This window comes from Panthera tigris, chromosome A1 (genome assembly GCF_018350195.1).
Source record: "Panthera tigris isolate Pti1 chromosome A1, P.tigris_Pti1_mat1.1, whole genome shotgun sequence".
NCBI classification, from domain to species: domain Eukaryota; kingdom Metazoa; phylum Chordata; class Mammalia; order Carnivora; family Felidae; genus Panthera; species Panthera tigris.
In genome coordinates, this window is record NC_056660.1 from 177,909,898 (window position 1) to 177,922,687 (window position 12,790).

The following is a 12,790-nucleotide window of genomic DNA, read 5'->3' on the forward strand; positions in this document are numbered from 1 at the left end:
TACCCGTGCATTCCTGCCCCCTCACCCAGCCCCCACCTCCCTTGCATGTATCTATACACAATACTTAGAATTTCACTTCCTTAAATGTTCATTGTTTATCCGTCCCTCTCCACTAGCACGTAAGCTCCGTGAGATCATGGGCCTTTGCTTTATTCAGTGAGGCTTCTTGAGCTCTCAGCAGAGGTGCTGGCACTCTGAAGGCCCTCAATGCATATTGTTGAATGAAGGCGTGCCTGCATGGGAGTGGCTGCTGTGGCCACCACTGCCGGATCTGGCCAGGAGGCAGGGTACCAGCAAGCCTCCCCCTGTGGCTCTGTGGGAGCCGTCCGTCCCACCTGTCCGACGAGGGTGGAGAGGGAATCCCATCAGCTTCTCAAGATAATCGCATAGAGGAAGCAAAAGAAGAGTGTCACAGGTGCTCCGGTGGCGTAATCAGGAGGCCACTGTGAAGTCCCCGCCCCTGCTTTAAAGCATCTTCCCAGTCGGGGCAGTGTGAAATCCCAACAGTGACATTACAGTGGAGGACGGAACATTGCCCTCTCTCCTCCGTCCTCTTAAGTCCCCAGTGTGTTTATAAAATTTATCCTGTCATTCTAATGAGGGAGAAGGGCTGAGAGCAGCAGTGTCCTGGGACCACAGAGAAGCGGGGGCTGGGGAGACTGGGGGCATGATGAGGGAAGCAGGTGGTAATGGATGCTAAGGACCACCATTGCCAACTTAGCTATTTTGTTTTAGTCCAAACTAGTTACCTTGAGATGGTCACTTAACAGAAGGAATGTAGATACTGGCTCATTCTTGGATGGGCCACAGGCTCAATCGTGTCGGCTCCTGGGAAGCTTGTAGCATAATGAAAATTAACACAAGGTTGTGGGATGTTAAAAATATGCTGCCCTGGTAATCAGGGAGCCTGGCTTCTGGGGCAGATGTGTTTTCTGGGAGGGGGTGGCTTTATCACTAACCCACTCCTTTGGCCAATCCCTTCCTTTGTCTGAGCCTCTGTGGCCTCATCTATAAATTTATTTATTTATTTTTGAGAGAGAGAGAGAGACAGAGCGTGAGCAGGGGAGGGGCAGAGAGAGAAGGAAATACAGAATCTGAAGCAGGCTCCAGGCTCTGGGCTGTCAGCACAGAGCCCGACGCGGGGCTCGAACTCACAGGCCACGAGATCATGACCTGAGCTAAAGTCAGACGCTCAACTGACTGAGCCACCCAGGTGCCCCTGTGGCCTCATCTAAAAAATGACATGAATTAGATCATCTCTGAGGCTCCTCCCAGTTGTCCCCAAATCTCTCAGAAATACTGAACCTGTTTACTAATGAGGGCTTTCTTGGTCTCAGTGTTGGGTGCAAAGGGAGGCTGGAGTCTCCTGTACTGGAGATTTGAGAGACCCCACGGACTGGACACTTACTGCTAGGGTGTGCTGGAGGTGCAGTCCTGTTTGTGAAAGCCCTCTCTGTTCTGGAGTTTGAGGATTTGCTAGCTCCCAACCCCCAAGGACTAAGAGTATCTCCAAGGTTCCTGGCCGAGGTTGGTCTCGGGACATGGATGAATCAAGGAGTCTCCCACTTTGCAAGATGTGCCCTGACTGGAAATGCTTCTCCAAATTTTATGAAAATCCATGTCACTGAGGAGTCAGAGAGGGGAGAATAAAAGGAGATACAGGCCAAAGAACAGCTCACCAGGGCTCCCGTCAAGCTCTGTGACAAGCAGCTGGTTCCTCCAGGTATCAGATGGTTCGAGGGTTCCTGGAGGCCTGCCATCACCACAAGGACATTAAGCCAAGCGTCAGGGGACCTCAGCCCCAGGAGCAGTAAGACAAGAAAGTACATGGTAGTCGTGTCCAGGTGGCAAGGCTACAGGATTTCAGAGAAGGGGAGCCAGGTGAGAGCTGACTAGTCTTCACAGAGGGTCTTTGAGCCTCACTGAGGAGGTGAGCCAGCACAGAGGGCCTCCTGCACAGGAGCAGCGACTGCAAGGGGATGAAGTTGGCAAGTTCTGGGAGGAAGTGAGGAGCAGAGGCCCCTGCAGAGGGGACTGGCTGGAGGCCAGAGGAGGCTGGTCATGCTTGGCCAGGATGTCCGAGATTATGCAGATAAGGGAACTCCAAGACTCATGGGAAGGTTTGGCTGGAGGGACAGAGGATGATTTAGTCACCTTATCTGTCATTCATCTCCTAGGATTCTCAGTAAGTTAAGTCAAGAAATCAACAAGAATGAAGAAAGAAGGAGTATTTTCACACGCAAGTGAGTGGGGAAGCCAAGGGCCCAGTGTCACTGTGACGAAACCCAAAGAATTTCCAAACCCAAGCTGAACCTTAAATGGAAGGCACAGGACTGTTTTTGCCCAAATTTTTGATATGTGACACTCCTTCAGTCCCAGGGGCTTGAAGCTGGTGCCCAGGAAGGGATGGAGAGTTTCCCTTCTCTGACTTACATCCTGCCCCTGGGTCTGGGACTTCAGGGAAACTTCCCCTGGAAAGTCAGACAGTCACAAGCCCCCAGTTACACCACCAATGTGACTTTGATCGTTTCCAGAATTTTCGGACAGCCTGGCCCGGGTAGCTAAGCAACAAGGACACCAGTCTTGGCTGGGGAGACATACCCCCTGCTGGGAGCTGCTCTTGTAGGGCTGGACTGAGGGAAGAGGGAAATGCCCCTACATCAGCAGCACCATTAACGCAATGCCATTTGCCTTTGCAGACCCCAAGTCCAGCGGTTTCCTGAAGAGACAGGTAAAGGTGTCAGGGCTAAGAGTGATGCGTTGGGAGGTGACAGATACTTCCCTTCTGTCTGCTGGTCTTACTCATTTGCCTGCCAGGCAGTTCTCACTCAGAGAGAGGTTTGGGTCCAAATGGAGAGCAGGAGAGATCTTACTATGCCAGGGACCTGGGTTTTGGCCCCTGCTGAGCTGGGACCCTCTGCAGATCTAAAATGAAGAACTCTGTGGCGAGGCATAGGAGGACCCAGGTTCTGACTGAGCACCTGAGCGAAGCCAGTGCCCCTGCTTCTGGGTCTTTAAAGCAGTTTTCAACTGTTAAATTGTACCGTGTTACAGGGCAGATCCCTGGGCCCCACCCAGTCCTGCTGAATCAGAGGCTTTAGGGATGGGTCCCCAGTGACTGTTACGTAGTGAAAGGTTGAGAACAACTTCTTCCCTCTGGTAGAATGAACTGCTCAGGTAGAAACTCTAGAGCTGATGCTAAACTAACCCCCAGGTACATCGAAGGTAGGATGGAAGCCTGGGATGGACAGGGGGTGAGAACACATCAGATGGGGTGCTGCTCTGACTTTTTTGCTAAAGGCTTCCTTTGGTACTGATGATGGTGTTATCTCCTTTCACAGAATGCCATGAAGAAGACAATGGGGGCTGGTCATCCTTTGTGAGTACAGTGTGGGCTCGTCTTCCACCCTTACAGAAATTTCCAGAGCACCTTTGTAATAAGGAACTAACACAATGCCAAAACGAGCAAGGCCTCTAACAAGATGCCAGTATCCCCGCTGGTGGCGGCAGGGGGAGGGCACATAAGATATGTTCTATGAAGGTCAGATAGTAAATATTTCCAACTTTGCCATCCACACGACCTCCAGCACATCCACTCACCTCTGCTCTTGTAGCACAAAAAAAGCCATAGATGCTATTGGAACAGTTGTGCTTGGCTGTGTGCCAATAAACCTTTATTTGCAAAAGCAGATGGTGGGCCGGACTTGGCCCATGGACTGCAGTTCACAGATCATACCATTATTAACTATTATCACCCCCACAGCAGGGCCCTCCCCCAACTCCCTCCCCTAAGCAGTCTACACTAAAGTAGCTTTAAAATAGCTTTTATTATAGGGGCACCTGGATGGCTCGGTTAAGTGTCTGACTCTTGATTTTGGCTTAGGTCCTGATCCCATGGTTTGTGGGTCCGAGCCCCACATTGAGCTCTGCATATCAGTGCAGAGCCTGCTTGGGATCCTCTGTCTCCCTCTCTCTGCCCCTCCCCTGCTCACTCTCTCTCTCTTTCTCTGTCTCTCTCTCTCTCAGAATAAATAAACATTAAGACATTTTTAAAAAATAGCTTTTCTTATAGACTTAAGTCCCCACTGGTGAAACAGAAGGAAAGAGATTTCAGAATCAATTATTAGCCCGAAAAAGGCCTCAGGGAAGGTCCAAACCAATTGGGTTTTATGTTTGAGGGGTCACGGTGACCCCTTGGAGAGTCTGAGGAACTCTGGATGTCCTCTTCCCAGAACACTGCATCCACTGTCACCGCATGAAGCTGGGCTCTAGCTAAGAATGCTATTATGGCCCATAGCCCACTGTGTTCATTCTACAGAGGGAGCGGCCGGGCCCAGTGGAGAACAGGACTTATGTAGAGCCACACAGCTAATTACAGGCAGGCCTGGGACCCAGGTGGCCTGACCCTCAGTCTAGTGGTCTTTCTGGTAAGCAGCTGCCTCAGTGCCTTCAGGAAGCAGATAAAACATTCCTTGTCCTGTTGGGAGTCTGGCAAAAGGAAGCACAGAATTTGAAAAATGCTAGCTAAGTCTGTGCTTTCTACATGAAGTCAAAGGAATTGGACAGATTTATTTTGTACAAAAGGGAAAATAGACCAGAGATTCACCTAAACCATTTACAGTTTTGCACAGAAGCTGCATCTTGGCCACTGCTTGCATTTGGTCCCTTCTGGGTGGGAGCCCAGCCTGCGGCTAGTGTCCTTCACCCTCTTCATGAACAGAGGCTTTCCATGAGTGCTGCCTCAACACTCATGCGTTCCAATACATACCCAGGCCTGCACAGGGCATGGGGCAGGTGGGGTAGAGATAAAGAACCCACTTCTGTGAGCACTTCACAGCATAGATCACACATACACACGACAGAATATGATTAGGAATGCATATGCACATTTAGGAGACAAATCATGGGGGAAACCCACTGTTCTCAAAGTGAGAGGAAAAGTCTGCTGTTGAGAAAGACCTCCAGGGTAAAGGCTGGTCCAAAGCAGGAGCAATGAGGCTGAGGGGTGCAGGCTGAGACAATCTAGGGATTCCTCTGTCAGTCAAGGGCAGTCGGTAGGGCCCAGAGAGTGGTGGAGGCCACTATTCCCAAGTTCCCTGACTCAGGGGTTCCATCCCCTGCTCTCAAGTTACAGGAACACAAAAGATGGCATGAAGACTGTCTCAGAGTTCAGGAAGATACTCAACCTCACTTTTCCTTCCCATATTTAAAAAAAATATTCCTCTATCAAACATGAACACAGCAGTCTTTCAATAGAACAATGAAGACAGTCTTTCTTAAGTCACTTAGCAAAGCTGTGAGGATTTCACACCTTTCCTCATCAACATGCGACTTCCTGCTGCTTCTTTCCATGCTGCCCTTGACTTTAGAGAACTGCCCTGGGCTCGTTTATTACCCACCTGACTTTGGCATGAGAGTGATAAGGCATGTGTTGCTCGGCGGCTGATGGTGCCACCTCTGCTTGGGAAACCATTACGGTGACTGTCCGCTTTCATGAGCTACCTCAAAGGCAACCACTCAGTCCCCAGGGCTCACTCTCCCTGAGGCCCACAAAGAAGCACACATAAAATACAACAGAAAGTTTAAAATTTAGAAAGAGAGTCTCTTCCAAAAGAGCAGCTTTAAACTCAGTGTCAGATGTCATGAATAATAGGCTGGTGTTTCCATACGTTCAGCTCTCAGCAAAGAGAATAGCACAGCCCTGACTCTCCCCTTTCAGACACAATTTAGTCTGCCTTCTAATTAACAGGCTTTGGTTATCTGGTTTCCCCATTAGCATGGCCTTCAACACTGCACTAGATTATAATGAGAAGAAATGTTTGGAGCACAGGCACACTAAGACAGAACTGACAATTAACCAGCGGCATCACAAATGCTCCAGGCGTTTAGACTTCCTCTTGGTGATGCCTGGAATAAAAAACATGTTTACTCCACACAGAGCCAGCTTCTCTCACCCCTCTCTTCCAGTGTCCTCCTCATTTCTTTTGCTTTTGTCTCTTGTGCAAAAAGGTGCAGAGGAAAATGCACTCGCCTCATGGTCTAAGGGCCTTGACAGAGACCCCAAATCCACGACTTGCTAGCCCTATGATTTGTATGCCCAACCTCAGTGTCCTTACCTGTAAAATGGGAGTGACCGTCCTAGTACTGGCAGAGAGAGAGTCGATGCAGGCACATGGGTGTCACGGAGCCTGTACAAACTGGGCCGTCCCTGTCACTGTGTTGGTAGGAAGAAGATGACTATGAAAGCCCCAATGACGATCAGGAGGGGGAGGACGAGGGTGACTACGAGTCCCCCAACGAGGAGGAGGAAGGGGCGCCCGTGGAAGACGATGCGGATTATGAGCCACCGCCCTCCAATGATGAGGAGGCTCTGCAGAACTCCATCCTGCCTGCCAAGCCTTTCTCCAACTCCAACTCCATGTACATCGGTAAGGCCCTGGCAGCCCGCCCCGCCCGTGCAGCTCAAAAGTGCCCGCCAACGCCAGCTCGGCTCCTTACCGGCTGTGTGGCTTCGGGCAAGTGACTCCACCTCTCTGGGCCTCAATTTCCTCATCTGTGAAATAGGATAATAACCATACACAGACCCCAGAGCTTTGCTGTCAGGATTTTATTTTATTTTTTTTAATATGAAATCTATTGCCAAATTGGTTTCCATACAACACCCAGTGCTCATCCCAAAAGGTGCCCTCCTCAATGATTTTAAATATTACAGACAAATTGTTGCCTGTGGGGGCTGATACGGGCACTGAACTGCCACCGAAAGGTATTTGGCAGTAACAATTCATTTTGTGTACTACTTAGGTACTTAAGAACGCCTCCCCGTTGCCCATCTTTTGAGCAACTCCTAGATACACGGCACTTCCATCCACAAACCGCCACAGTAAACAGAACTGTGGGGGCTGGATCCTGACTCAAAAATTTTTGAACAGTACTTAAGATTTTTCTTGTCGGTCTGTTCCTATCAGCCTGTTTCTCCCTCATTCATTCATTTTTCCATTCAACAAAAATTACTGATCTCCTATTGCAAGCCAGGCATCATTCTAAATGCTGACATTTGAAATCGTCAGGAAAGAAGACTATAGCCCTTACCTCGTGGGGCTTACACTCCAGGCGCGGTGGTGACAGAAAATAAGTCTGCGCCCACTTGCAGAGCCGAGGCTCAGAGTCAGCTAGAAAGTTGATGACCTGTATCACAAAAAGATTGGTACCACTTATCCGTTATGCCATACAACACTTTCGCCATTTTCAAGCCCTCTCACAAACACTTTGTCATTTCATTTTGTGTTTTGAAGCACACTGTGTGATATGGGGAAAAATTATCAAGCCTGTTTCATATACAGGGAAACTGAGGCCCAGAGAAGAAATGGATAATTAAGTTGTTGAGTGCCTCGTATGTGCTGGTAATGGAGACACAGAGTGAAGAAGACAGTCCTCACCCAAAAGAACTCACCGTCCGGTGGGTGAGGTAACATCAAACAAATGGGGCACAAATGACTTAATTAAACCACGATATGGTATATACTGATATAGACGCAGGGAGGCAAGTGCGGGAGATAAGGCTGGGGCCGTGCCTCGTCTGGGCTTGCTGCCCTTAGGGTATGGGATTTAAGCTGAAATTTAGCAGCTGAATGGAGTGGGGGTGGATAGGAGAAGTGAGGGTGGATATTTTCAACTGTAGGAACAGCCGTGCAGAGGCTCTGAGCTGGAAGGATCCATGTCAGAGGAGTGAGAGCTGGCCAGTGAGTGTAGAGGCGTGAGGTTAGACCAGGTGTGTCCTAGTTCGGAGCCCCACTCTCTGTGGAAGAGCAATACCTCTCCAAGGCTGGGACTGTGGTGTGGCAACGGAGGCCCCGGGGGGCACAAAGTGTAAGGAGGCCCTCAGTTACAGTCCTGGCCTGGCCTTTCCTCCGCCAAAAGGGAGGGACATAGCCAGCCTATCAACTGGGCCCTGGGATACTTCAGTGGGATCCGAATACTGTGAGCTTCTGTCCAGAGCAAGTCCAAGTAACCGGTCCAGAGTCTGAGATTAGGGGGCACCTGGCTGGCTCAGTCGGTGGTGCCTGTGATTCCTGATCTCGGGTTATAAATTGGAGCCCCACGCTGAGTGTAGAGATTAATTAAAAATAAAATCTTACCAAAAAAAAAAAAAAAAAAAAAGAGTCTGTGATTCCTTAAAAGGAGTTGGTGACCGGCCCCTCCCTTTAAGGGAAGAGATGAGCAAAAGGAGGAAGTGACAGGGGAGGTCAGCCCAGAGCATTTGTGAGGGGAAGGAGGGGACCCACAATCCCCATGAACCATGAGAGCCCACTTAACCCTGTCCTGGAGGCTCTGTGTGTGTGTGTGTGTGTGTGTGTGTGTGTGAGTGACCCAGGCAGGCTGGTGTTGACAATGGTGGGGGTCTGCGGCATGGGGCGCCCCTGGGTGTGTGTGCGCATGTGTGTGTGAGTGACCCAGGCAGGCCGGCGTTGGAACTGGTGGGGGTCTGCGGGATGGGGCCTCCAGAGCCCACAGGTGCTCAGAGCCGGGCGCAGGGTCAGCTGCTCCGGGACAATCCACACTTATCTCAGTGTGGCATTTCCGCTCTCATCTCACTGCCCTACTGCCCTTGCCTTTCCGCAGACCGGCCCCCCTCCAGCAAAGTCCCGCAGCAGCCGCCAGTGCCCCCCCAGAGACCAATGGCCGTGCTCCCTCCTCCGCCTGCAGGCCGGAGCCACACGGTAGGCCTCCTCGCTTTCTTCCCTGGTGCTGTGTCCACTCCGATCCCTCCTTTGCCAGAAAGAAGGGAAGACTATACGTATCTTCACCCAGTGCTGACCAGTATGAGAGGGTTATATAGGCGGGGAACATGCAAACCCCAGCATTCACAGAGATTTTCATTCTCGTCATAGTGCATCGGCATTTTCTTTTTACCACAAACAATTTAAACTACTTGTATAATAAAAGGTCTCCTTCTACTATTCATTGTGCTATTATTTCCTACCTTTGAAATAAACATAAACTGTGAAATAAACTCTGAAGGACCTAGGCTAAGTCTACGGCCCCTACTGCTATTGCCTGGGTCCCTGGCGCCGTCTCTCGCCTGCGAGACCTGCGCCACCTGCTGGCAGAAGGCGGAAATTCCACCGGTTTACAATGCAGTGAACCCAGGAGTAAAGAGAGGGGCAGCAAACCCCCTTTCCTCTTTCTTCAAGCTTACAGTCCCAGGTCCTGTAGGTCCAATTAAGAGACACCCAGAGAATTTCAGGCTAATGTGTCAATAGCTGGAAATGTGTTCTCTTCATAAGGGATCTGAGCACTTTAACAGCGGTGGCAAATGTCAAAGTGTCAGGGCTAGTAGGAGGAAGACCATGTATTTCCCCAAAAGCTCAAAAGGCAGACCACACCACCTTTGGGACCTTTCATCCAAGCATAGATGGCTTCTTCTTGTTCGTGCAGTTTTCTTGCAAAGGGGACTCAGAGCTACACTGATCTACAAATGCATTTTGCTTTGAAATCTGAAGGCATCCACCTTCACTATTGGGATGAAGAATTCACTCATTCAGTCGAAAGATTAGCCGCTAGTCTCTGCCAGGCAGTGTTCTAGCTGCTGGGAATAGAGCATGAACAAGGCAAATAAGGTCCCTGCTTTTAGAAAGGTTCAATTCTGGTAGGGGGAGGCAGATACTAAACAAGTAAACAGATGTATACGCAAGACAATTTGAGTAGTAACGTGTGGTTAGGGAAGACAGAAAACCCAATAACTTGATGATGGGTGGGGAGGTAACACTGAGCTGGACAGAATGAGTCGGTGGTGACAGGAGCTGGGGAAAGAGAATTCTAGGCAGAGGAAAACACAAATACCAAGATGAGAAAGAGGGCATGAGCTTGAGATTTTGCAGGAACTACAAGAAGACGTTTAGAGTGGGAGCCCAGTGTGCACCGGAGAGAGGAGTCTAAGGGGGTTGGAAGTGAGGGCACACGGCCAGTTGCTACTGTGTTCCCAGTATGATAGGGGCCACTCGAGAGCTTGGCAGGGGAGTGACATGCTCAGTACCCCAAATGGAAGAGTGTGGGATGGAGAGCTCAGGTAACAGGCTACTATCCAGGTGAGAAACGGAGATAAAGAAAGTGAGCAGAGTGAGATTTGGGGGGATAAGGCCACCAGGACTTGTGGATGTGTCATCATGAGATACTGCCTAACATGTGGCTCTTTTTTAAACAGCCACTCCCCCCACCCCAGCCCAACCACGAAGAGCCTAGCAGAAGTAGAAACCATAAACCAGCAAAGCGTAAGTACGGGGGCCTTTCCTCTCTTGCCCACCAGAGTACCCGTTCCCTCACCCCCAGCCAGCTGCCTTCTTCTTTTAATTGACTTCAGTCTTTTTCCCTTCCAGTCCCTGCTCCTTCCATAGACAGAAGCACGAAACCTCCCCTCGATCGTTCATTAGCCCCATTTGACAGAGAGCCCTTCACACTAGGTTGGTATCACTCTATTCGATGCATTGTAACAGAGGCCAATATGTATAGAGTGCTTACGGCGTGATTTACACATGTCCCCCCGCAATCATAAGGGTACTGTAAAGCGGGACTATTAGAATCGTCCTCATTTCACAGATGGGGCAACTGAGGCACAAAGAGTTAACTTTCCCAAATCACTCACCCACCAAGTGATGGAGGTAGAGACCCAAGTGGAGATCAGACTGACTGCAGAGCTCCTGCTGTCAGCCCTGTGCTAGGCCTGCTTCTTCATGGGTGTGATGTGTACACATATCTCATTGTCCTCCTGACAGATGGTGCAGGGGGCTTCGTAGCGCAGGGGGAGGAACTGGGCAGAGACAGGAGGTCCGGGAGAGCTGTTGTCAGCTGCCTTGGCTGCTACCTAGCAGCTTACTGACCACAGGGACCATAGGATTTCAGAGTTGTCCTCTTCTTTGTCAGGTGGCTGTTCTGTAAGGAGGAACTGCTTTATAAAACTCTAAGGTGCTATTCAAACATAAGGATTATTTATTGTTGTACACGTGCAATTGATCCAACTGTGGGTATCCGACAGTCCTTTTCCTCCAGAATTGACCTAGAGTGTTCTTGGATCACAGCTACCTCTAAATAAAGCTATTTTCAATTCAATTCTAAAACTTAGCTGCCATTTATTGAGCACCTACTATGGGCCAAGTGTTTTACCTACCAAAAATAATTTACCTACATTATTCTCACACCAACCCAACAAAGGAGGTGTATTATGACCCCTGCTTTGTAGATGATGAGAGGTTGAATAATTTTTCCAAGTTTACATAACTAGGTTCAGGATTTGAACTTATGTCTTTCTGACTTCAATGAAGGGTGCTCTTTTCTACCACATCATGCTGTAGTTGGAGACCCTGGATTTCCCTTGATATGGGTAGGGGGTCCTGGGGAAGGAGCTACAAGCCTTGAGGGACAAGGAGCCCCAAATCCCAGCCCCACTCAACCTTCCTGACCTGCACTCTGAGCAAGGCATTTAGGCTTTTGTAACCTAAGGTTCCTCTCTGTCCACAAATGAATTTCAGTTCTTGGATATGAGGCTCCTGCTTGCTGCTTTTCCCTGAACTGCACCACAGCTCTGATGACTCATGCGAAACTGTGTGGGTTACTTGAGTTTACAGCGGTCTGCTGCACAGGGCTATTCAAATTATGTGAAAAGGAAGAGAGGTTCAACTTCAGTCTCTAGGTGTGCTTACGACCGTAAGTCAAAGCGTCAGGAGACTGAAATACTGACATCAAATCCTTCAGAGTCACCTCCTGAACAAAGGTTATCTTTTAAAAAGATTCTTTTTTTTAATTTTTTTAAAAAAATCTTTATTTATTGGGGCGCCTGGGTGGCTCAGTCGGTTGAGCATCCGACTTCGGCTCAGATCATGATCTCGTAGTCTGTGAATCTGAGCCCTGCGTTGGGCTCTGTGCTGACAGCTCAGAGCCTGGAGCCTGTTTCGGATTCTGTGTCTCCCCCTCTCTCTGCCCTTCCCCCATTCATGCTCTGTCTCTCTCTGTCTCAAAAATAAATAAACGTTAAAAAAAATTTTTTTTTAAATCTTTATTTTTGAGAGAGAGAGAGACAGAGTGCAAGCAGGGGAGGAACAGAGAGGGAGAGGGAGACACAGAATCTAAAGCATGCTCCAGGATCTGAACTGTCAGCACAGAGCCCGATGCGGGGCTCAAACTCTCGAACCAAGAGGTCATGACCTGAGCCAAAGTCAGATGCTTAACAGACTAAGCTACCCAGGCGCCCCTTAAAAAGGTTCTTTTAAAAAAAATTAAATACACCCTTTCTTGACCATACCTACTCTTGAATTATTTCCTTGTTCATGATGTTTTGAGAGAACTAACCTCTTACAGTGCTCTGAGTCTTAACAGAGAGAGAGACTCTTAACAGAGACAGTGCCCAGAGAATCTGTACAAATCAGAAGATATTTTTTTTTAAAGAAAATCTACTTAAGCCTAAAAATATAAATATAGGTTTTCTGGGTAACCCTGTAAAGTTGAGTTTTCATCCTAAGGCAAAGTTTTATGAATAATATACATTTCTTATACCACCAAAACAGCCTACCCCTGGGCAGTGAGTTCCTCATAGTAGGACAAGATTCTTAAGACTTCTTCATGGCTTGGGCTGTACCTCAAGTTGTGAAAATCATATCATCATTCACCATAGGGTGTTAACTGTGCAGAGGTATAGGAGGGAGGGAAAGAAAGAACTATCTAGCAGTTGTCAGCACCCATGTATCATGCGCCTGACCCTGCATATAAATTGTCACCCGCTCCTAACAACAAACCTATACAT

The 12,790-nt window shown here is 48.9% G+C and overlaps 1 protein-coding gene across 1 annotated transcript in view; it reads left to right on the forward strand.

Moving 5' to 3' along the window:
• LCP2 (lymphocyte cytosolic protein 2) overlaps positions 1–12,790 on the forward strand; it is a 45,653-nt gene that overhangs the window by 17,503 nt on the left and 15,360 nt on the right. Inside the window, exons 4-10 of the mRNA XM_007077646.3 lie at positions 2,178–2,243; positions 2,700–2,731; positions 3,342–3,379; positions 6,227–6,428; positions 8,620–8,717; positions 10,202–10,268; positions 10,374–10,457. Coding sequence (XP_007077708.1) covers positions 2,178–2,243; positions 2,700–2,731; positions 3,342–3,379; positions 6,227–6,428; positions 8,620–8,717; positions 10,202–10,268; positions 10,374–10,457 — 587 coding nt within the window. The remainder of the gene's footprint in view (positions 1–2,177; positions 2,244–2,699; positions 2,732–3,341; positions 3,380–6,226; positions 6,429–8,619; positions 8,718–10,201; positions 10,269–10,373; positions 10,458–12,790) is intronic.